At 35.7% G+C, this 25,131-nt stretch overlaps 3 protein-coding genes across 3 annotated transcripts; 1 reads left to right on the top strand and 2 right to left on the bottom strand.

The window, feature by feature from the left end:
• Positions 1–553: 553 nt before the first annotated feature.
• LOC147408680 (protein CHAPERONE-LIKE PROTEIN OF POR1, chloroplastic-like) lies at positions 554–4,623 on the top strand. The gene is made up of 3 exons (XM_086420675.1): positions 554–1,062; positions 2,936–3,296; positions 4,366–4,623. Exons 1-3 carry the CDS (start codon positions 685–687, stop codon positions 4,539–4,541), a joined length of 915 nt encoding a protein of 304 aa, XP_086276801.1. The 5' UTR covers positions 554–684; the 3' UTR covers positions 4,542–4,623.
• A 1,506-nt stretch (positions 4,624–6,129) lies between these two features.
• On the bottom strand, positions 6,130–10,721 carry LOC147408681 (putative protein phosphatase 2C 60). The gene is made up of 6 exons (XM_086420662.1): positions 10,369–10,721; positions 10,141–10,215; positions 9,415–9,827; positions 8,734–9,101; positions 7,073–7,309; positions 6,130–6,837 (listed from the first exon to the last, which is right to left on the bottom strand). Exons 3-6 carry the CDS (start codon positions 9,728–9,730, stop codon positions 6,568–6,570), a joined length of 1,191 nt encoding a protein of 396 aa, XP_086276788.1. The 5' UTR covers positions 9,731–9,827; positions 10,141–10,215; positions 10,369–10,721; the 3' UTR covers positions 6,130–6,567.
• Positions 10,722–17,576: 6,855 nt separating this feature from the next.
• On the bottom strand, positions 17,577–24,220 carry LOC147408682 (putative protein phosphatase 2C 60). Its single transcript, XM_086420687.1, has 6 exons — positions 23,983–24,220; positions 23,817–23,853; positions 23,074–23,391; positions 22,526–22,893; positions 18,764–19,000; positions 17,577–17,890 (listed from the first exon to the last, which is right to left on the bottom strand). The coding sequence occupies exons 3-6, from the start codon at positions 23,324–23,326 to the stop codon at positions 17,687–17,689; spliced, it is 1,062 nt and encodes a 353-aa protein (XP_086276813.1). The 5' UTR covers positions 23,327–23,391; positions 23,817–23,853; positions 23,983–24,220; the 3' UTR covers positions 17,577–17,686.
• Positions 24,221–25,131: the final 911 nt, after the last annotated feature.

Below are 25,131 nucleotides of genomic sequence, written 5' to 3' on the forward strand. Positions count from 1 at the left end.
ACTTTTTATTTTTTGTCAAACTCGACATTTTTTATTTATTGTTGAGTTCACCCCATTTTTATTTTTGAGTTTTTTTTATTAAAATATATGAAAAGATCGACTAAAAACTTGAGATAACAACTTGTTTAGATGATTTCAACCCAAAAAAATCATTCTTGATCGATTTTCATCCATAAATTAAGAAAAAATAAATAAATAAATAAATCATAACTTTTTACAGGCATTTTCAAAATATTTTAAAAAATCCTTGAAAATGATTTTTTCTTTCTTTTTAAATCATTTCGGATAGAATTGAATCTCCAAAATTTGATTGGCATAATAAAATTTTAATTTTTTGGATGAAAACAGTGAGTTTGAATGATTAAGATATTCAATCGTGAGAAATGCGGGAGATGAGGTCCAGGGACTGTTTAGAAAGAGAAAAGTTTATTAAATGAATTATTAAGAAATTATTCAAAACTTATGGACTATTCAGAAAGAAGACCCTTCTCTAGGGTCCTTTATGTGATTTTCTCAAAATACTATTATAATTTATAGATAGGGTGGTTGAGCCGCCCGGACCAACTATACCGGACAGTAGTAACCCAACCGGATCGAACGAAATTTCAACTCCACTGAAGTCTCTCTCTCTCTCTTAAGAGAGGATGGCTTTATGGTAGAAAGTAGAAACCAGAAAGAACAGAAATGAAGCAAATGGCAGCTTCTCTCTCCTTGGGACCCAACCGACTCATCCTCCACTGTAACCCAACCAGATTCATCTGCTCTCGATCCTTCTCTCGTCGAATTGCAACAACTACTCTGCTTAAGAGGACAATTAACAACAACAACTACCATCATCACCAGTGGTGGGGAGTGGCATACCCCTCCCGGCTCACATTAGCACGAACCCCCACACTTGTCCTCTCTGGGTCAAGAGCGGACGACTCAGCTCCTTTCGAGATGACTTTGGAGAACGCTTTGAAACTTCTGGGTGTCTCAGAAGGAGCTTCTTTTGACGACATCCTTCGCGCTAAGAATTCAATCCTTGCTTCATGTAAGGACGACCAAGAAGCTGTGGCGCAGGTTTATCATCCCTTTGCCTAATCCTTCACGAATTTTCTCATTTTGTGTGAATTTGATTTAATGGGTTTTGTTCATAGTTGTTATTTGTTTAGATTATTTTTTGGATTTTTCAATATGGGTTATCGAATTTGTTATCTGAGACTCTGAGATGGTTGTACTAATTGTGTGTTTTGGCTATGGGTCCGGTTGACTAACTAAAATTCGAATCTATGTTTTGGATTTGTTATCAACTTGGTTACTTGGAAACCCAAAACAGTGTTTGAGCTTTGACCCAGTAGAGAAACTAAAAATTTTCATCTGGGTTTGTGATTTTGTGATCTGAGTTGGTTACCAGTGAGACTAGCATAGTGTGTTTGAGCTATGGTTCTAGTGGAGAAACAAAATTTTCATTGGGTTTTTTTGAGTTTGTAATCTGAATTGGTTACTTGTAGATGCTTTAATGTGTTTGAGTGATTGAGCCAGTAAAGAAAAAGAAAAAAAATAACCTAGGCTTTTGAGTTTGTGACCTTAGTCAGTTACTTGGAGAGCGCTTTGGAGTCTGTAGAAAAAAGATGAAACTTTTATATGGGTTTGTGAATTTATCATATTTGGGAGACCTGATTGTGTGTTTATGCCTTGATTATGTTAAAATGCCAAAATTTGTTTAAGCAATGCCGAGATTGAAGAAGCACTTTGCTTGGCAATCCTTTTTTGTACTGTTATTTTATGTTCTTCATTTTGGAGCCTTCACAATATGGCCTATATCATGCCCATAAAATCCCTTAAAAAGATTTGACAAGGAATTCATGAAGTGAAAATGTCTAGCTGTCTAAGTTGGTAAGGATTTGTATTGTTTGCTGGATTCTGAAAGGTTTCTTGATCAGAAGAATATCACAAGTTTTAGGGAACCTGACCATATCTCACCTATTCAAATGGAAAGAAGAAATAAGGATCAAAAGTTTCAGCTATACTAAGTGTAGAGGCGGAATCGAGTTTTACCTTGATTGACTTTGCTCTACTGATCTGAAGTAGTTCCTGAATCCCTCCTATAAGCACCGGTGTGGTACCTGCCAATAAATCTCTGAAGCTCAAGTTAGATTTGTAGAGATAACAATATTAATAGGTTCTTTCTTTGTTCTCTCGGCCCAAAGATCGTTTCTCCTCCCTTATTCCTCTATTTATAGGTTCTTCCTTCAAATAAGGGTTTCCCTTTTAATCGGGAGTCGATTACGGTGAATCCCCTAATTGCAAGGATCCTAAACAGAATTTTAATCTCTAATCCAAGATTCTTCGGAGATCTCTTCCAAGATCTCCGGACTTGACAAGCGTAATCCAGAATTATGCAGATATTCGGACTAGACCTACCCTGTTAAGCAGGCCAGGTATCTACTTATGTTGTCCTGCCCTACTAGTCAGACCAGACACTACTAACTTGGTCTACCCTGCTGTTGGACAGGATTGGATTTACTGGCTCGCTCCAGGTACCACTTATTCTACTAGGAAACATGTATGGTCTAGATAACGTACCATTATTACCCTTTTACTGTAAGTATTTTAATTGATGGATTTGATCGCTCTATTCTGCATCTCCCTTCAGTCCTTTAACAGGTCTGCAGTTAGGAAATACTCCAAGACTTTTTCTTTCTTGTTGTTCTTTACATTCTGTGTACACCACTCATTTTATATTTATTTAAGTTGTTTTTGTTTATGTACGATCTGAAGTTAAAATTTGTCTTTAAGTTCATCAATTAGTACTGTATGTTCTGTTTCTGATACTCATTGTTGTTTTCGTGACCATATTAGAGGAAATTCGGTCAACAATTGCCAAATACCATAATGATTATATGTTTGCATCATGTCATCCATGGAAGTAATGTGGTTGTTTGTGTTTCAGGTAGAAGCTGCATATGATATGTTACTTATGCAGAGCTTAATGCAACGCCGGGCTGGAAAGGTTGTAAGTAGCAGCATTCGTTATGCCGATGTGAAACCTGTAAGTAGTCCAGGAATGGGTTCAATGCCTCAGTGGCTACAGTCTACGGTTAAGAATCCACCTGTTTCAGTTGAAGCACCATCTGCTGGAAACGTGGGCGTACAAGCAGGGGTTTATGGAGCTTTAATGGTCTTAACATATGCCAATGGAGCCTCCACGTCTTCAGCAGTGCCATATGCTGGGTCTGACGTTCCTGGGCTAATCTTAGCTACTAGCTTTGGAGCTTCATTGTACTTCTTGACCAAAAAGAAGATTAAACTAGGTATGGAGGATTCTTTTTTATTTTTTTGCTTACCAATCATCTGAGAGCAACTCCAACCAGGCTTCAAAATGAAGATTTCATCTCTATATCATTGTTCATGTCTTCATGTATAGAGCACCGAGAGAATTTTTTAAGGCCCTATCTCTATCACTGTTCACCTTTTTTAAATACCTATTATATCCCTTTTTTCCATAAATGCCAATTTTGACCACCTTTTTTCATAGTACAAGTTTTAAATACCATTTTTACCCCTACCTATTATATTCCCTTTATTTTTGTGAGTGAGTGAATAGTGTTTTAGAGAATGAAAAGTGATTTGCAGATGGGGCTGTTTGGAGTTCAAAAATGGTTCGGAGTCTTCAAATGAAGAAGATGCCAATTTGAGGAAAAAATTGGCAGCCTTGGGTTGAAGTTGCTATGAAGGGATTAAGATCTTATGAGGTGAAATGATCCATGTTCAAAATTATAGAAGAAACAGATGTAGTATTGCAGATTAGAATACCTTCGTAAAAATCTTCTCATGTTCTTCAACCCTCAACCCATGTAGTTTTCCCAACATGCTGGAGCTAAAAAGTGCACTTGACGTGGTATGGCAAATGTTGGCACCTAGTGCACCATGGGAGAAGACAACTATGGCCCTTTGCAGATATTCATGGTGCCAGTCTGGTATGACATGTGGTATACTCTTCCCATCTGTGTGTCCATGGCACCAATGTAGTGTTAATATCTCGTCTGCCGCCAGCAGTGTTAGGTAGTGCACCACCTACCATGTCACATGGTACTGATTTCACAAGGCAGCTATATGTGATTACATCAACATAAAATATATATATATATATGGTGGGGATTATCAAAAAAAAAAAAAAAAAAATTTGATTTAGGAATTTGGTATTTTCATGTTATCATCCATAGAGAAGTACAGTAATCAGGCTAGAACCTCTCTCATGGGCTGATCTTGTGCCCGGTTGTGTTAACTTTTTAGTATTTATTTTTCCATGAAACATCTGGTTTACCATGATCTATAATATGGTGAAAGAATCTAAGAATTGCTATGTCGTGTACTTTGCAGGAAAAGCAACTATAATAACTATTGGGGGACTAGTTGTGGGTGCGGTGGTGGGATCAGCCGTTGAAAACTTGTTGCAGGTAGACATCGTCCCATTCCTTGGCATACACTCACCTGCTGTAGTAGTAAGCGAATTCATACTCTTCTCTCAGTTCTTGGTCTCCCTGTATTTAAGGTAGGTTTTAGAGCTGGACCTATTGTAACTTGACTCCAATAGCTGCAAGTGTTATTTTAACTCCTTGGGTGGAGTATTCTTTTGCATGATCATTATGATGCCATGCATGCCTAAGATGTGTAATCACGTGGTATAGAAAATATATGTGCCAGAGATAAAATCATTCAAGGATTTTGCTTGAGAAATTTCAAGTGGTATGTAGAGCTTTTACTCTCCGTAAGCTAGACAAGAAAAAAAGTCAATTTCTTAAAATTATCTTTTTTTTTTTGTTTTTTTGGATGGTGAAAATTTTCTAGTAACCTAAAGTTACTCTATAAAATATAAAGACCTGTGCCAGACTGGCTCAAAATTGTGGGATACTATATAAAGTATCATGTAAATTATTGCAACTTTTAAGTAAACATGCTTGGGTCCTTAAAAAACTATTTGTATAATAAGGTTCAGTATCCGATTTTTAATTTTTGAATTATGGCTTCATTATCACTGAATCATGCTTGGTGTGTTCGAGAATCATGCTCTGCATTCTCTTTCAAATTTCAATCAATGAAATCCAATCTCTAAAAACTATCATGCAATAGGGTTCTTATTGCCTTCACGTCACATGACTCCCATAACGAAATGGCAAGAACAAAGGATAACCTAAATGCCCTCAGATGATAGATTGATGATGTGGTCTCGTAGGATAAAAAAAGGGCCGTGATATTACCACATCATTGTAATATAAATTCACACCACCATAATTGATTTTATTATAAAATTGCATGTAAAATGAAATTTATTTTTGTAGCATTTAATCACTTATTTGACAATTACTCCTAAAAATATTGTAAGTGACAATAAAATCTTTGGCAACTTATAGGTAGCCTTCTAGATTTTGGTAAAATTTAGAGTGCCCGCGGCATTCGAACTCATTACAAATCCACTTAACCTTAGTCCTCTGTGAGATATTAACAGAAAATGCCTGAAGTACCCTCATGTTCAACATCTACAAAATATATATATATAAGGGCGGTTCAGCAGCCCTAACGTTTGCAAAACATTTTTCAAAACATGGGTTAGAAGTTTTGGAATAGGCTGATTTTTTGTGAGGATGATCTCCTCATCAACTTGTAAACTAGGGTTAAAAATTTCAAAACAATATTTGGCAAACTTTAGGGCTGCGGAACTGCTCCCTATATATATATATATATATGCTCAAGACAGGTTTCATTGAGGTTGAAGGCGATGGGTTTGAGAAGAAAAAGTGATGGTTTAAAGTTTAAACCTACAACAGAGATTGAAAACAATTGGGTTTTAGCAAGAGATTGAAGATGAGGACATTTATATCATTTTATTAACCTTATGGTCAATTATCAAAGGGGATAGAAACCCGTTAATCCAGTGGGACACATTCAAATCGACACCAATCATACCTATGATCATGAGTAATTTTTACGATGTGGCCCCACCCAAGTCAATAAAGCCTGTGCACTAATTTAATGAGGGAGCTAAGTTGATAAATTAAACAGATTGAAAATCCACCAGTTCCATCCGTCCCCACACAATAAGTGTTTCCATCTCCATATCATTCACCATAAATCTGGGCCCAAAGCTGTATCTGAATCATCTTCTTGAATTACTCTAAACAGTTAGACACCCACCACAAGTGTTATTGAAAGAGGAGGAAACTTGGATTGTCAAGGATGATGTTTCACACAAATTTACAAACACCAAAAAAAGACCCCAACCAAATAAAAAGAAAAAGGATAATGAATAGAAGAAAGAACTACACTAATATGGGAATAATTTTTCATCTTGAAGCTCTCTCTTTCCTTGTTTTTTTCTTGCTTAGAAACTAAAGTACCAGTCTTCCAAGTTAAATGTTACAGTGTACATCAAAGAATTGAAGGTCTGCTCCTTCATTACCACTCTTCGATACCACCTGATAAGTATGGTAGTCACACGAGATCCTAATGGGATCTGTGTTAGAGAAGAACCCATCACCGCAGAGATCCTTCACAAGAAGCCAGCCAGCCAGCCAGCCAGCCTCATCAGGTGGAACCAAGTTCCATGGGAGTGGCACAAGGGGCGAGTGTGTTTGCAGGTATGTTGATCCCGCCACCTCTTACAGATACTGTTGGACCTTTAACCGTACTAGCCCTGCTCACAAGATTTGAATCAAGAAACACAACTATGACTGTGATATCATCGTGGAAATGCCTGCGGACCCCACGGTCGATCTTCTTCAAGTCTGAGTACCTCATTTCCCTTTTCTTCGCTGCTGCTTGGAGTGCTGCCTTCACAAGCCTCCGGGCACTTCCCTGGACAAACAACAGCAAAAACATGATAAATGTGTTCCGAGCTAATTTCTACCAAACTAAAATTAAGGGGTGAATCGCTTTCTTGACACAATTCTACAAAAAATAGGCACCACCATTTTATGCTATTCTTTGGGGTGTTCAAGTCAGCAAGTCCAGTTGTAATTTGTGAATTTAAGACTAGTTAAAAGAAAAATAAAGATAACATATTGGTACAAGTATGTACGAAGTCTCTTACACTGTGTGGATGATTTTGAACTATATCCACCGCTTCCTGATTGCTAAGTTGCTCCCAAAGCCCATCGGATGCAAATATAAGAAATTGGTCATCTGGTTGCAGCTGGTGCATTGAAATCGAAGGTTCAGAACTGAGTATTGGCCTTCTGAAAGGTTCACGAACCCGAAACTTAGCATATAAAGGCTCCCTATTGAACTCAGCCTTCTTTAAATATACATCACCAATAGATCTAGAAACCTGCAAAACAGAAGAGTACAATTAAAGGGCAAGCATTTTATCAAATCTTGGCACACTATAAGAAACTATTTTGAAAACACAATTTCCTAGCCTAATATCTTGAAGATGTGTCCATTGTTGTCAATGTGACATTGTCCAATAATAAGATTTATGACAGTGGAGCTTGAACCCATATAGCTTAGTCGGTTGAGAAAATATATATATTTATAACAGTGAAAAAGTAAAAAAAAAAAACAGTGGCTAAATAAACCACATTCTAGCATTCCATCTGCCAAATCATACACATTATGGTATTCCAACCCCATTTATCAATTAGACAGGTAATGAGGTTGACCTCAGTATCATATTTTACTGCACTCAATTAGCTGTCCTCCTGTTCATTACATAGAAATTAACAAAGATGAGACTGTACAGCATAACATGCCAGGAAAGACAATTGAGATACTCACAAGAATAACTAAAACCATTTTTCTTTACTTAATCGTCATCAACGCCATAATCCAAAAGTTGGTATCAGAAACCATTACTTAGTAAACAACCGAAATTAACCCATTTACTGATTGCAATAATATGAAACTAGGAACCTAAGAAAACAGAACTTTTAATCATATTTCACAGTGGTCAGCTTATCAATGACTTGCACATGCATGCAAGCATACTCATGACACATAACCCTATCTGGGAAAAAAATAAAATAGGACCTCAGCCATGTGTCCTATATACTATCAACTCATGGTAGTTCCAGAACTTGCCTTATATGAACCTCAGGGATCAAAAACGAAATGAAAACATAAAGGGAAACTAGAATTTGCTTCAAACTTTAAATGAATTTAACATAATAAGAAAAAAACAAGAAAAAAAGGAGAATAAAACTGTTTTTCCTATAGGTCTGTGAGAGTAGAGGAGATAAATAACATACTACCAAATGAAACTAATATTATGTAGCGCCCCTGGTCCACACATGTAAGATATTGTTCGCTTTGGGCCAAAGGCCGCACGGCTTTAAAATGCATCCTACATGATGGTGTCAAGCTTGCCCTTATAGCCCAGGTTTTGGACGTCTACCCAGTCGATGTGGGACTAAACTCACAACTCTCACTGCCATTCTATCCAGGACACAGGACGGCTCCACTTTGACCCCTCAGTCTCAGCAGCCATTTCCCTGTCTTGGGTAGGTGCACCGGCGTGATCATGCGCACTGGCGAGGGTGTGATATATTATGAGGCAGTTGCCACTCATCTAGTCTACTAAATGCTTTGAATTTTCAATTAGTTGAAGGCAATTTTCAAGAAGCACTCTGAAAATTAAAAATAGCTCAGAAATTCGCCACAATACAATAAATTAGGCAGGGCCGAGATGACAAAAATTAAGCATGAAAAAAATTAAGCATCAATCATGATTGCCAATGTGAAGGATAGCTTTACCTGTATGATGCCCTTTATGCGCCATACATTGTGTTTTAAGACTACAATATGAGAGTCATCCGGGTGCAAAGAATGCAGCTCCTGTCTCACAGACTCTATGCTGGCGTTGTGCTCCACCGACAGCTGGACCGCTAGAACCTCCCCAGTTGCCTTGACAAGCCTCCCCAAAACAGCACGGGAGTCACCGAGGTTCGCAATGTAAAGGGTCCCACCACAAATAACGCTGACCAGGCAGCAAGACCCAACAGCAGCAATCTGGGGTTTCATTGACCATTGTTTGGTGACAACAGAGAGAAACCCCTCTTCTGTTGCTTGAAATGCTTTCCGTATCACATCCACTGACATGGAATGCTGCTCGGTTGTGAACCCTACGAATCAACAATCCAAAAGGAAGTATTAAAGAGAGAGTAAGACCCATAAGAACATTGATTGATTTACAAACTTTCAATAGTATAACACATAGCTTTGGTCGACCCCTAAATTTTAGGGATGAGACTTAGATGATGGTAACCAGAACTCTAATTCGAACAACCTTGTCATAGAAATACATAGAGTAACAGACATTGAAATCAAAAGAGAAACAACTTAAAAAGAAGAATTAATTGAAAACTCAATTTACATCTATTATGTATTAAAGTTGAGTCTTTTATTCCAAATTACAATGGGGTTGAGGACTCTTACTCTTGAGATGATGAAAGAGTTGATCATTGATGTAGCGTGACGTCTCAGGCCCGCCGTGCCCATCATATACGCCGATAAAGGTCCCATAAGGGCCAGACTCAAGCAAGCTCAAAGGGCCTGACTCAATTTGGCTCTGATCCTCAAGTAAATTATTGGCCTGAACTACAGCCATCGAGAAATTGCCATTCAAGTGCTGCCCACTGTCTTTGTACCAAAGAAGCCCATCTTGCCTGCCCACGGCATCTGCACCTGTGTGAACGTATCGATCGGACGGCTGCCAGCAGGCCTTCAGAAAATTCATCAACCCTGATAACATCCCTCATCTCACCCTGACCAGCCTCAGATTTCTCCACATCCAAGAAGGATGAAACAGAAATCCTACTCCCCCCAAAAAAAACCCTTCTTCTTCTACACTGCACCCCACCAAACAAAACCCCAAAAAACAAAAAACAAAATTAAATGAAAAGTCAGAGAATTTTAGTAACAGAAGACATCAAATAAATGAAAGATAATCCCACTTTTTTTTTCACTTATTTTAGTTAAAAATCAGCCTAAATCAAATCAAGAAAGGCATGAAATCTAAACCCATAGCTTTTTCTCCTTGAAACAGTAGTCCAGAACATCAACAACCACGATTTTTTTTTTGTGGGGGGGGGGGGGGGGGGGGGGTGACGGACGGACGGACGGAAACAACGAGGGGTGTAGGAAAAAAGAGGCCAAATTCACCTTTTTCACTCTTTTTTTCTCAGACGAGTTAGCTTAACCATCCCCCAGAGTTCCAGAAGTTCTCTTCCTCCAGACCTAAAATCAAAAACCCAATTTACATTTCTACTCATTGAGAAAAATCCAGACAGAAAAATCTCAACACCCATTCAATACCACACAAATTTCACAAAATCTAACTTAAATACTAAAATTAAAAATAGAAATAAAAAAAGAGAGAAAAAAGCTTACTGAGTTTTCTCATAGTTGGATCAGCTACCACAGCTGTAGACAACGGAGGAGATCTGAAAAGAGAGAGCAGTCCATGTGGTCATGAAAGCGCTAGATCTGGAAATCCATCAAATCAGATAAAAATATAAAGGAGTTTTTAGTTACTTTTCTTTTCTCTCTTTTGTGGGTAAGGATCAAAGAGAAACAGAGGAGAAGAAAAGGAGTTTTCAATCCGTATTTGGGTTGAGTGGGGAAACTGATAAGCTCTCGTCTCTCTCAATAGACAAACTCCATAAAAACCCACCAAAAGAAAGAGAGAGAGAGAGCCAGCAAAGCAAATGGTCAGCAATGGAGGGTTCCACCATAGAAAGAGTGAGAGTCAAACTTCTGTTTTGGCTGCTAACGTTACAGTGACTTTCTCCCTCTTTGGGTTAAGTAATCCTGTTTTTAGTTTTTTTTAATATTTATTCCATAATTCTTGTGGCTGTTCTCCAACCACCAAGGACTTTAACAAAATAAAATAACAAAAACAAATTCATTTATTCTGATTTTTGGGAAAAAAAATAATTGGAAAATCGATTTGTGAGAACGAAAATGCTTTTGTCCATGTTTGCTTCTTCATTTAAATTGATTTGATGGAAAATTTTGATTGCATGGGAAAACCATTTTCTTCTTTATGACAAAATTATTTTGTCCTTGTTTGCTTATTCATTTAAATTGATTTGATGGAAAAATGCATATTCTTCCTTCATGGGAAAATGATTTTCTAGTGTAAGATAACACGAGGTTGACTCTTTTTTAGGTGTCTGTCATGGACACTGATAAATTTTCAATATTTTTTTATTTTTCATGCACAAATCAATGTCGGCAAATGATTTTCTCGAGAAATTTTCAACAATCGGACACATCTTTACGATAATGTTTCATTGCTTATTAGTGGGAGTCCATTCTTCAACCCCTGGAGAAGTTGGAAAAGTCTTAATGTTACTTTCTCACGATTATCATAATCTAAAATTAAAAATCAATTATTTTTTGAATATTTTTCTAGATTCATTCAAATATTGGCAAATGTTTTTAAGAAAAATTAATTTTCCCTTAGAAACTATTGTCTATGTAATCATAGACTTCCCTAATGAACCTCTTCATAATATTGAAAGTGAGAATGATTTTGATATTTCAAAATAGAATTTGTTCGAAAACTTTATTCAAACCCTAAAGAAATTGGACAAGTCTTAATGTAGTTCCCTGACAATTACCCTAACCCAAACCTAAAACCAACTCTCTTTTAAATATTTTTGTTGATGCGATTAAGTCCTATTAAAAATGTTTTGAGAAAATTTATATTTTTAGTAAGTTAATTTTTCAAGAAAATCTTTTCCATACAATCATGTACTCCCTAATTAATCACACCATGAAATGGTAAATGAGCAATATTTTGAACTTCACAAAATACGGTAATTTTACATGTACCATCATCCTCTAAGTGTCACAGTAAAATTTTCGAGTAATAAAGCCTCAAAACTGTATTATTTTACCCATAAAAAAACAACGTGAAGCGCGGCAACTTTATCCATTAGATTTGAATGATTGAATAATGTTAGAAATAAAGCATTTAATGTTAGAATAATTTAGCACATATATCATGATAGGGTAAGGTGGAATTTTCCTTTAAAGATCTTTCTAATACGGGTTCATGATACATTTGAAGAACTTGATGATTGGGGGGGATGAACTACTTCATGGGCAATCCAATTATTGAACTTTGATCCAGCTATGGTGGGTCAAGTTTTGTTATTGACACCTAAATATGTCAGGGCATCTGAGGTAGATGTCTTCCCTAGTATTCCATTTGTTGTGTGATCCTTGGGATTTGTGTGTGTTTGCTAGCTATATTATGTACCTCAGGTACTTGTACCATCCAATGGATTGGATAAAAGGTAACTCGTGACACGATTTAGACATTAATATGAATCCCCCGTACCATCCCTAGGAAAATTAAATGCACGAACAATAGTTGATAAAGCTCACAGTGAAAAGTTTAGGATGAGAAAAGTGATGGAGTCTTCGTAGTCATTAGTCAAAAATAAATAAAAGACTAACGATTTTCTAATGCCTCCCTTTGACACACACCCCTATCACAGAATTGTAGATCATTCTCTCAGGTTATGCATAACCGTAAATTTTTATTGTGTATCCCGAGGCAAATGATCTACGATTTTGTGATAGGGGCATAAGGGGGCATGTGTAAGAGAGGGGGGGGGGAGAGTATATTATCACGACTCTAAATAAAAATAATAAGGAATACTAATATCTAAGATCTCATGGGAATCTTAGTATTCTACATTATATTCAATTTTCAATAATATCATTGTTTTTTGGGGAAATAAATTATCATGTGTTGATATTTTACTTAATAAATGTATGTTTTTCACATAATAAATACTTAGGGCATTTTAGTCTTTAAATGTAAATATTTTTGTTTATTTTAGTGAATGTTTTGACAATCAATGCTAAAAACACTTTTATATATATGTTCAATTTTTTTATTTATATATATTTACAACTATATCTTTACACAGACTATTATCCTCTTATTTTTTTTTTAATTAAAAGACAAAATGAATAAGGATTATTAAAAAGTGAATGCGGTGAAGAATGCTAACATTGCCAAGAGGTCTTGGATGTTAGCATTTTTCATATATAAAATGATTTTTATCATTTTATACAATATAAAAAATCATTTTCAAATAATTTGAGTTGTAGATGATGCTAAGTGAGCACTACAAGAAATATGTAGTCGTAGACTATCATCAATTGTCAAAATGATAGATCGTTGTAAGTACATGAAAGTTAATAGGGTTCTACATAATTACATGGTTATCAATTCTAGTGGTCTAAGAATGAGTGTTATCTTGCTAATTATAAGAAAATACCAATGATCAAAGGTACGAAGGTTATTGGAAGGAGGAAGTCGTTCATTATCAATTTCTTATAGAACTCCTTTACTATGGGGAATTTGTCTCAGATTATGAGGGAACACGGTGGAAAGAACATTGTCCGACAACTCTCCCAAGTCCGATATGTGTGTCATTACATATTTTGACACTTGCATCATATATTTAAATAAATCTTAACATCTAGTATGGAATTTTTATTATGAGATGGGAATTTTCATTCATTTACATCATTTTTATTCTGATACCATAACGAAGAATAGTTTTCTTTCTTTCGCACACAATGCGAGGGCATTAACTTTTTTTTCACATTTTCTCCTTCTTGCTTCCAGTGCCTCTTCATAATCTTAGCCTTTTCATTGGCTTGACATTGAAGTGGTAGTCGCGTAATCACCCAATATTTGCTTTTGTAAACCTTTTCCAAATTAACATAAGAGATATCCGAACTCATTAAGGCACTAAATTATACACACAAAAAAACATTAAAGCATTAAATCATGCAAAAGAATACTTGCATCACTCACATGTTTGGATGTCTACAAATGCACAAGACTCCCTACTTTGTAAGCTTTGGGAGGAAGAATGAACAATTGAGATCATTACAAATGACAACAATCCGATACACTAAAGGTGGTAGAAGAGTCCTAGACATTTCTCTAGGATTTTTATAATACATTCCATGTGCACGACTGCATATATTTGAATATTCTATATATATGAACCCTCTCGACTACGGTATCCCTCTAGAAAGTTCAAGAAAATTTTTGATTTCTCATATGAGTAAGGCTTAGCTTGGCCATTTATAGTAATGTTGGAATGACCTTTAACTTGATTTAGATGGCACGCTGGGATTATATTATCCAAGGTACCTTTTGTTAACCAACCAACTACTCCAAAAGACCGACGTGTTGGAGAGGGGAGAACTATGAATAAAAGAGGGTCACACTGGGCTTAACTGGAGTATGAAACAACTGAGAGAGGAGGAAATTATACACTCAACACCTTTGACTCATCACCTTCCATATACAGCATAACATTTAATGATAGTTAAGACCTTATCTCCTCCAATCTTCTAGTATCTTTCTCTTTTGTATCAACATAATAGTGCATATTTTGTAGCTATTGGATCCAATCTAATTAAAAATTCGTGAATTATTTTAAATCCTTGAATTGGTTGGCCCTATGATATTTTTCCAGATTTTTCAAAAATTCAAATACAATAAATGTATAATACATGAACTTATCAAGTACAAATCAAGATGACTAGGACCAAAAAAGATGTCTTTCACAACAACATAGCTCAAAAACGAATTTGGTCACTTTCCATGCACATGATATCTCTTTCGACAATCTTTCCAAACCTATCAAGTCCACAAACTCCATAAGGTTTTTGGCCCACCCCCCTTGTCTCAGATTGAGACAACTCTTCCGATACATCTCGGTATCGTCCATCAACGAGATAGATAGACAAGTCAAATATATTAGACGAGATTTAAAAGCATGATTCATTTTTCTCATTGTTGAATTAGACAAGTCAAACATATCGGAAAACTCATCCAAGACGACTCGATCTCATTCATGGACAAGACGTCAAAACAAGTTTTGAAACCATGTTTGTAGTCATTCGATTTTAGCTTATATATTTTAATGGTAGACCAGATCTTTGATAAGGAAAAACATTGGATTTAAAATCCGTGATGAGAAATATCCAAATCCAACAATCAGAAATCACTAATCAAATGATTTTCAATTTGTAGATTCTAAAAAGGTGGGCCAAATACTTTGCAACATTGCACATTTTATTTTATTCTAATTCAATCCATATAGATGTAAAAATAACAAACAACCAAATTTTTTTCCCCATGTGGAAGTCCCACACAGTTTTTAAATCTCTTGCTTAGCAATCTATAGAAAAATACTATAGACAAACTATTTGAATCTCTTAAATAATGGTGGGTCCATTTCCTTAAATATCTCTGTTTTTTTTTCAATTATTGGTAGATGTGGAATGATAGATTGATGGATAATATATAATCTCTATAAAGAGATCGATATGCCCCTTTACCTAACATTTTAATTTTGGCACTGGAACATAGTTTATCTAGACTGAATTGATTGATCAAATTATTTTATTCATTTAAATAATTGGTAAATTGGAATAAATTAAACAAACAAAATTTTATAACAAAATTAAACAGTACTTTAATCTGAAAACTATATCAACACAACATGTTATAACAAAATTATCAATAATAATAATAATAAATAACTAAATAACATTTTAGAACAAAATTAAAAATATCTTAATATCAACACCAGTAAACATTAAAACCAAAATTAGAAGACAATAAGAAACCTTAAACCAAAACTAAGCCAACTTCGACCCAAATAAGAAAATTGCATCTGAGTTGATAAACAATTTATATATATTATCTATATAATTTAGGATGATTAGACACGGCCCTTCAAAATTTTGATGAATATTTGAAATAATCTGTGTTTTTAAGGAAAAACCTTTGAAGATGGCAGGAGGTGTTTCAAGTTTTAGCTGAAATGTAAGGGTGTGAAATAAATTCAAAAAGCCACGAAGGAGTTCCTTCAAAATTTGGAGCCGGCCGCCTGTTTCAAAGTCGGACTTTGTTTTTAATATGATCACATGCCCCTTGACCTTGGTCTAGGGTGTAAAATAATAGAAAATGACTTAGATACCCTCATCTTCAACTGTTAAACTTCATTTTTCTCCCCCAAAAGCCATCATTTTTCAAGCTCTTCAATTTCCATTGTCTTCTACCTTCTTAAAAGTGTATTGGCTGATTTTGAAAAGAAGAATCAAGGGTTTTTAGGTCATTTCAATTATCTTGGAAAAAAGATGAAGGTCCAGAGAGGTATGTCATCAGTTTGAAAACAGGAGGGTATCTCAAATATTCACCAATCACCATATAATTTATGTATATTTCACATATTATTTATTGGATGGGGACATGATTGATTTTGAAAAGAACTAATATCAAAAGAAGATAGATGCAGAAGAACCTCAAAACTAAGCTCAGTTAAGGCCTCCCTCATAATAACTTGTATGGGATTTTCTTTCAATTAGACAGTCTTTCAAGAAATCACCTAAATTGTCCACCCATCCATTTTAATTTCTTATTATATTGGAATTAGGTTCTTTTCTCTTTGCTTAAATAATGTTTTTAAGCAAAAATTAATCAACCTGAAAATTAACCAGTTAAACTACCTCAAAGACACACATGTTTCATGACGTGTGATAAAGAAGTCGTAATGAGAGAAAATCAACCAAAGATATTGTTGAAAGGACTAGCAATCACTTGATGTCAAAGTCTACGATGAATCTAAATAAAAAATACAAGTAGAATTCATAGGTGTGTCGTACATTGATAAGTCACTATTCAAACATCCCAATCAACACCTTTCATCCTTGTCGGTTGGGATTTTTGTATCCTCAATAAGTTGAAAACAGTTAATGTGATGTGTGTGGATGGTAAACATGGGATTAGGCGTGGTTGGTGCCAATTTCATAGAGTTACTGTTTTCGTACACGTCTTCTAATCCAAATCAGTATGTAATGAATTTCTCATGTGTTTTAGTTATGAGTCTGGTAGATAAACTAAATTCAAATTTATGTTTGTGGGTTTGTGATCTTGTTGGTTGGTTATTTAGAACCAATAGAGAAACTAAAAAAATTCACTTGGACTTTTGAGTTTGTGATCTGAGTTGGTTACTTGGAGTCCTAGTAGGGTGTTCGCACTTCGAAGCTAGTAGAAACTATGAAACTTCAATATGGGTTTGTGAATTAGTCATATTTGTGAGACCTAATTGTGTGTTTATGCCTCGACTATGTTAAAATGCCTCATCTCATGTCACTGAGGCCAAGATCGAAGCAGCATTTGGCTTGGCGATCCTGATTTATTTTAGTACTACTGTTTCACGCTCTTTCATTTCTAAGCCTTCACAATCTGGCCTATTTGATGCCTATAAAAATCCTTGAAAAGAATCTCAAGTGATCAGATGAAATAGAAAAAGAGGGATTTGAACCCTCAATACAAATAAATTGTACAACAGATAAGCAATCCATCACTTTAGTAGAACGGATTTGACAAGGAATTTAAAAAGCAAAAATGCCTAGTCGTCTCTAAGTTGGCAAGGACTTGCATTGTGGAGATATGAGGCTTAGGTTCAAAACTCATTCGAACCCTCATCAAATTGAAGCTTACCTGGTGTGGCCACAACAAACATTTTGCTCACCCCCAAAAAATATATAAAAGAGAGGAAGATGATGGATTAAATCAATAATATTTATACATTGTTTCACTTCTTAACATAGTCTTTTATTACCATCTATATTGCCAAACTACCGATATACCTTAACTTCTTACCGATACTTTTGGACCTTTAACCGTACTAGCCCTGCTCACGAGATTAAAATCAAGAAACACAACAACGACAGAGATGTCACTGTGGAAATTCCTGCGGACTCTACGATCGATCTTTATCAAATCTGAGTACCTCATTTCCCTTTTCCTCGCTGCTGCTTGGAGTGCAGCCTTCACAAGCCTCTGGGCACTTCCCTGCACAAACAGCAACCAATAACTTCTTTTTTTTTTTTCTAAAGAAGAAAGAATTTGGTGTCTGAGATACATGTTCCGAGCTGTCTGAGAAGGGTACATTTTTTGGAATAGGTCCATCAAAGAGGTTGTTCATCAATATGAATCGTCCAGATTGGTAAATCAATGGGATGTGCATGTATAGTAGGAGATGCAAAAGATAGAAGAGATGAATCACTTGCTAGCAGCAGTTCTACACAAAAAAGTTCATTAATAAAGAGATAGAAGCTATTAGCATCCCCAACTTTTACTTATTACACCCCTATATCTTCAATTATTTATCACACACTACTATTCCAAGAGTAACTAGTAGTCCTTCTGCACCCTGGATTTATGGTCCAGGTCCCAATTTGTCTCGCTCATGCAACCATCTCTATACATAGGAAGTATCCTCTTCGCCACACCATTTGAACATTACAAAAATTTGATTCAAGTTATTACCTTAACAATTACAAAGCATTAAAACACATTCAAACAACTTCAACAGTTGTTTACAATTAGGATTAGGCTCATATAAAATCATAAATCTACCAAATAGAAATCTAAATGAAGGGAAGAGAGAGAGAGAGAGAGAGTTTCTATTGGCACCCCAACTTTTACTTATTCTCAACTATTTATTTATTTTAATTGAGGTGTAAGGTAACAAGTAAAATTTGGGGTGCCAATAGCAGCTCTCTTAATAACGTTGGGCAAAGTCCAAACATCCAAAATGGGCATCATACTATATGCTATTGCTTGGGTTTTCAAGTCAGCAAGTCCAGTTGTGAATTTAAGATTAGTTAAAGCAAAACAAAGAAAACATACTGGTACAAGTATATATGTACAGAGATATCTTACGCTGCGTGGCTGATTTTGAACTATATCCACTGCTTCCTGATTGCTAAGTTGCTCCCATAGCCCATCGGATGCAAATATAAGAAATTGATCATGTGGTTGCAACTTGTGCACAGAAATTGATGGTTCAGAACTGAGTATTGGCTCTCTGAAAGGTTCACGAAGGATAAACATCGCATTCAAAGGCTCCCTGTTGAACTCAGCCTTCTTTAAATATGCATCGCCAATAGATCTAGAAACCTGCTAAACAAAGAGTACAATTAAAGGGAGGGCACTTACCGTATTAAATCTTGGCAAACCATAGGAAACAAATATTAAACTTTTTTTGAAAAGTAGTTTTTTTTTTTTTGGATAAGTACGAAATAGATATAAAACCACAATTGCCAAAGCTAATATGTTGAAGATGGGTCCATTGATATCAATGTAAAATTTCCTGATGTTTAATAAGATATATAACAGTGAAACTTGGACCCATAGCTCAGTTGGTTGAGATATTGTCATGCAACTTTGAGGTCGTGAGTTCAAGCCCAGCTTAACAACCAAAAACAAAAAACCAAAAAAAAAAGATTTATAACAGTGGAAAAGGAAAAATGTGCTAATCAACCACATTCCAGCATTTCATCTGCCATTATGAAAGGTTTCCCCAAGGCCAACTGGATACGTGAAGTTTCGCAATAGAGTGGCTTTTATGCATTCACAATAAACCTAGTAGTACTATTTTCAATCTTGTGAAAGAAAGAAATTAAAATTGGGTAATTGTAAAAGTGTTAGGGTTGATTTGGGTATAAGTAATAGGGTATAGGGTTTGGCTAGGGTTTTTTGGTGTTGGAAGGATTGTATGCATTTCTTGTTTGGATTAGAGGATTATCGATGGATTAAGAGGATTGTAGAGTTGGAATAATTGGGCGACAAGAAGATAAAATTAGGCCCGTGGGTAGATGTATAAATCAGCGAGCGCTATATGGTATGTAGATTAGGAGAAACAGGGTTCTTAATGATGAATTTAGGGTTTGAAAAGGGTTCAAACAAGAGAATGGTGGCTACAAATAGTTGGTTGGACAGCAAGTTCTTGTGACAAGAACATCAAGAAAAGAACAAAGAATCTATAAAAGAAGAAGAAGAAGAAATAAATTACTCATATTGAATCACATAAAGAAAATTCACATCATGGAGAATTCTAAAACCCTAACTAATCTCAACCATTTATGAAATCAAAGGCTAAGATTAAAATATGACATTAACTTAAACTCAAATTCATTAGACTCCTGCGAAAAGTAGAATTAATCTTAATTATTAAGCAAACCTATAAATTTTCAATAATTATATAAAACATCTAAATTACCCAATTACCCCTTAATAATAATAAATAAATAAATAAGTAACAAAACAAATCCTACCTACTATGCTGATTGCTCATCCCCTTATTGGGCTAAATATATGTAATAAAATGGCCCAAATGATTCCAATGATGTCCCCATCAGTAAACAACAGAAATTAACCCATTTAATTACAATTATATGAAACAAAGAACCTGAAAGGAAAAAAATAATTATTGAGTAAATGTGGGTTCAAACAAAGCTTTTTTTAATTTTTTTTTCCTGATCAGTGTCTTTGAGTCTTGACAGAGTCATAATGGCTATCAGTGTTTAAGGGTAATAAGCAAGAGCAGGAATGAGAGCAAGTTGTAGTCAAGTCAAATTGTAGTGAAGAAAAGATTCTTAAGAACAGAGTCAATACTGATTTGACCTGGCCAAGCCATCCAGGTATCATAAGAACACTGTCAACTCAACGTGTTCACACCAAAAAAACCCAATATAACTCCACCAGATGCAACAACCAATAGAATCTTTGGTACCAATCCTTCCTCTTAAGATTGATTTCCAGCCTTCACCAGAACTTTTAATCATTTTTTTGTCCGCTAGGCAAGTAAGGGTTAGAGGTCAACAGAAGTCAAGACCAGTTCAACGAGTTTTTAATCCAGGTCATGGTATCAACACTCCACAAGCCTTACCTACTTATCTAAGTTGGCACCTTTACCCAAACTTTCAATCATATTCACAGTTGTCTGCCATAAAAAGGGAATTGTGCCTATATGGAATAAGTCCATCGGTGCCTTGCACATGCATGCAAGCATTCCCATGACACATCCAATCAGGGAACAAAATAAAATAGGAAAATATCGGAAGCAATTGGAACATTGAACTAGAAAGGTATATTCAGTGAGTTGAGGAAAAAATAAGAAAAAATTTAATATTAGTGAGGAAACAATAATTTCATAACTAGGTAATTAGGGATTAAAATGGGACGGATTTTATCTGAAATTCGAGTGATCCAAATCCGAATTTAGTGGGTTTCGTTCCATCAAGTATATTCGAATTAAAATATGGTTCGGATATGAGTTGATGTCCATTGATCCGAGTCGGATACGGATCCATCCCTATATCTGCCAAGATCCAAATGATATATTACCTTGCAAGTTTTATTTTTATATTTTTCAAACCATCTTTCATCAAACAAAATGAAAAGATCTTGAGTTCAAGTCACCATTTGACCACATTTTAACAATTTTATTCAAAATAACCTTGAACGGTATCCGACCCGAATCAATTAATTCAGTTAGATCGGATCCAGATAAAGATTTAATGAAAGTAAAATAGATCGGATATGGTTTTAGTTTGTAGGATCTGATTCGGATCCAGATATGAATCTGGATAAAAAAAATCGGATATGGATATGGACATACTCATATCCGGACCGAATCCGACCCGTTTTAAGCCCTATAGATAATGTGACCCCACACTATCAACTCATAGTAGTACATCAGGGATAAAAAACAAACAAGTAAACATAAAGGGAAACTAGAATTTGCTTCAAACTTATAAATGAGTTTAACATAAAATTTAAAAAAAGTTAAAAATCTGTGAGAGTAGAGGAGATAAATAACAGCACACTACCAAATGTCCAATATTACAAGGCAGTTGCAACTCATCTAGTCTACTAAATGCTGTGAACTTTCAATTAGTGGATGAGAAGTTTCAAGAAAGCTGTATAGGATAAAACCCAGATTAAATCTTGGCTTTACATGTGGCATAATCTGAGGAGGGTCCAAGGGGTTAGGCATAGCAGTGTTCTAGCACAACTCAACTCCATGGTACCTGAGGTGCTTAGCAACTCAACTCAGTATAGATGAGTCGAGTTGATTATCTATCAGAAGAGTGGAGCAGAGTAGATATTTGGGACGAGCTCAGTTATTTCTCAGGCTAGACTGTAAGAGTATCGCAACAATCTAGGAACTATTGACCAGGTCAATCCCGTTCTTTCCTAAACAGATAACTTCCTATCTTGTGAGAACTTTTTGAAAACTAATCCTAAAATCTAGAAGAAGATCACCCAAAATCCCCCATGAAAGGACAGGGGTGACGTGTTTGAGGGGGAGGTTAAGGGAAGAGATCAACCTATAAATAAGAGGGGGGGCATGAAGGAAAGGACTTTTCGGAAGGTGGTTTAATTTGCTAACTATTATTCCCTATAATTTCTAGTCTAACATGAACGTCTGTTTGGCAGGTACCACACTGGTGCCCTAGCTCGGTGAAAGAGGGAGGACTAACCATTGAAACTACAGTCTGAGGTATTCTTGGTAAATCAGAGAAAACTATAACAAAAACAATTTGAAAATTAGAATTAGCCACCATAAGATAAATTAGGCAGGCTCAATGATAAAAATTAAACAGCGATCATGATTGCCAATGTGACGAATAGTTTTACCTGTATGAGGCCCTTTACGCGCCATACATTTTGTTTTAAGACTACAATATCCGAATCATCTGGGTGCAAAGATTTCAACTCCTTTCTCACAGACTCTATGTTGGCATTGTGCTCCACTGACAGCTGGAGCGACAGAACTTCCCCAGTTGCCTTGACAAGACTCCCCAAAACAACACGGGAATCACCAAGGTTCGCAATGTAAAGAGTCCCACCACAGATAATGCCAACCAAGCAGCAAGACCCAACAGCGGCAATCCGAGGGTTCGTTGCCCATTGTTTGGTCACAAGAGAGAGAAACCCCTCTTCTGTTGCTTGAAATGCTTTCTGTATCACATCCACTGACATGGAATGTTGCTCATGTGTGAACCCTGCAAAGCAGCAGTTTGAAGTGAAGTATTAAAGCGAGTGTAAGACCCAAAAGAATATGGATTGAGTTAAAAACACAATTTACATCTATTAATAGAATGAGAATCTACCCTCACCTCACTTATGTACTAAAGTTGAGTTTTTTTTGGGTTTCAAATTACAATGGGGTTGAGGATTCTTACTCCTGATATGGTGGAAGAGGTGATCACGGATGTAGCATGATGCATCAGACCCACCGTGCCCGTCGTATATCCCGATAAAGGTCCCGTGTGGACCTGAATCAAGAAAGCTCAAAGGGCCTGACTCAATCTGTAAATGAACCTCAAGCACATTGTTGGCCTCTTCTATAGCCATCGAGAAATCAAGAAGCCCATCTTGGCTTTCCAGACCGTAACGATCCGATGATGGCTGCAACCAGGCCCTCAGAAAATTCATCTCCACATCCAAGAAGGATACAACAGAAATCCTACCCCCACCAACCTTTTTCTTCTACACTACATCTGCATCACCCCCAAACGAAATCCAACCAATAAAGGAGGAAAAAATTAAAGATAAGTCACAGAGTTTTGGCAAGAGAAGACATCAAATAAATGAGGAGAACCCAAATTCTCTTTTACTTATTTCAGTTAAAAATCAGCCTAAATCAAACCAAGAAAGGCCTGAAATCTAGAACTCGTCAAATTTTTATCCTTGAAACAGTAACCAACAGCCACTAAATTTGTTTGGGGCTGGGGGTACACAAACAACGAGGAGTGTAGCTCAGTCAACCACCTTTCCTAAAATCAAAAACCAATTTCCATTTTCACACATTGAGAAAAACCCAGACACCAAAATTCTCTATAGCCATTCAATATCATATAAATTTCACAAAATCTTGCTAATATTCGCCAATAAAAAATAAAAATAAAAAACAGAGTTTTCTCACAGTTGGTTTCGCTACCACAGCTGAAGACGGCGAAGATCTGAAAAGAGAGAGCAGTCCATGAGATTATGAAAGCGTTTGATCTGGATATCCAAAACAAATCAGACAGAAATATAGGGAAATTTTTGCATATTTTTTGAGAAACTTTTTCCTTACTTTTAAGCCTTACCAAGGGTCGTTTTGCTCAAATGGATGGATTACCACATCAGCAATTCAACGCCACACCCTTTTAAGTTCTTCTAAAAACTCAGATCAAAAATAAAATTTTCAAAAATCTAGCTGTTTTGAGCTTGATCCAAGGTTTTGATGTTGGATGGCAACGGAAGTTCCACGTAACTTCCAAAAACTTAAAATTGAAATTCAACTGTGAAAAAATAATTTTTTTTTTTTTTTGGGAAGTTCATAGAATGTTTTCCTCTACAACCTAGATGTATCAGATCATATTGTTGGATGCTATAAGATGAGCCCAAGCACCCTCAGTCACCTCTTGGCATCCAAAAACATGACCGATGATGCTTCATGATTGTACATAACGAAAATCTATGAATTTAAAAAAACAAATTTATTTTTTACCATTCAATTTCATTTTTAAGTGTGTGTGTTTTGATAACACTTCTAAAGTCTAAATGGAGGTAATCCATTTTTTCAAACTTCAGAAATTTTATTTTCATTTGTTTCAGTTCAGATTACAAACTTCATAATTCAAATTCAAAAGGGGGGAGAGGGGGGGCATTGGATGAAAACTTTTGAAGTCTGATTTCTAATTTCAGGCTTCAGATGTTTCTAGACTTCTGACTTCTGAAGTGTTATCAAACAAACTTAATTTTTTTTTTCTTATATGAGTTTTTCGATAAAATTTAGAGGGTCGTAGTGTTGAATTTTTTATGTGATAATCCATTTGAGCTAAACAACCCTTAGTAAGACTCAAAATTTTACCATATTAGTAAGGAAAGGATTTCACTTTTGCCTCTCTTGTGAATGAGAGAGAAAAGTGTTGGAAAAATCCAATTTATGACAAAAAATCTACCATGATCAAGTAGGTCACTTTGGGCTAAAATAAAAGTGAGGTCCACGCATTATATTGGGTGTGTCCGAATGTATTTTCCTCGTTGAGGAGAATCAAGATGAATATTTGGTTGTCGTAAATCATTAATATTTGAATGAAAAATACACTCTAAAATACCCCTATTTGTATGTGTAAATTTCTTTGTAATTTGGTGAATTTTAGATAGTCCCACATCGGATGAAGACAAGAAAAGAGTTTAACTATTATATGAAAGATCTCGCATAATGTAGTGAATGTGAGAGAAATATGAGT

The sequence above is a fragment of the Akebia trifoliata genome, chromosome 2 (assembly GCF_017979445.1).
Source record: "Akebia trifoliata isolate Shusen 1 chromosome 2, ASM1797944v1, whole genome shotgun sequence".
NCBI classification, from domain to species: Eukaryota; Viridiplantae; Streptophyta; class Magnoliopsida; order Ranunculales; family Lardizabalaceae; genus Akebia; species Akebia trifoliata.

Bases quoted from the DNA above. Each gene is read 5' to 3' on its own strand.
- LOC147408680 (XM_086420675.1), top strand. From the start codon at position 685: ATGAAGCAAATGGCAGCTTCTCTCTCCTTGGGACCCAACCGACTCATC. The intron at 1,063-2,935 runs GTTTATCATCCC...TTTGTGTTTCAG, and splicing joins ACCAAGAAGCTGTGGCGCAG to GTAGAAGCTGCATATGATAT. The intron at 3,297-4,365 runs GTATGGAGGATT...TGTACTTTGCAG, and splicing joins CAAAAAGAAGATTAAACTAG to GAAAAGCAACTATAATAACT.
- LOC147408681 (XM_086420662.1), bottom strand. From the start codon at position 9,730: ATGTTATCAGGGTTGATGAATTTTCTGAAGGCCTGCTGGCAGCCGTCC. The intron at 7,310-8,733 runs GTAAAGCTATCC...TCTGTTTTGCAG, and splicing joins GCATAAAGGGCATCATACAG to GTTTCTAGATCTATTGGTGA. The intron at 6,838-7,072 runs GTAAGAGACTTC...TTGTTTGTCCAG, and splicing joins TTCAAAATCATCCACACAGT to GGAAGTGCCCGGAGGCTTGT.
- LOC147408682 (XM_086420687.1), bottom strand. From the start codon at position 23,326: ATGAATTTTCTGAGGGCCTGGTTGCAGCCATCATCGGATCGTTACGGT. The intron at 22,894-23,073 runs GTAAGAATCCTC...GCTGCTTTGCAG, and splicing joins CCTCTTCCACCATATCAGGA to GGTTCACACATGAGCAACAT. The intron at 19,001-22,525 runs GTAAAACTATTC...TTTGTTTAGCAG, and splicing joins GCGTAAAGGGCCTCATACAG to GTTTCTAGATCTATTGGCGA.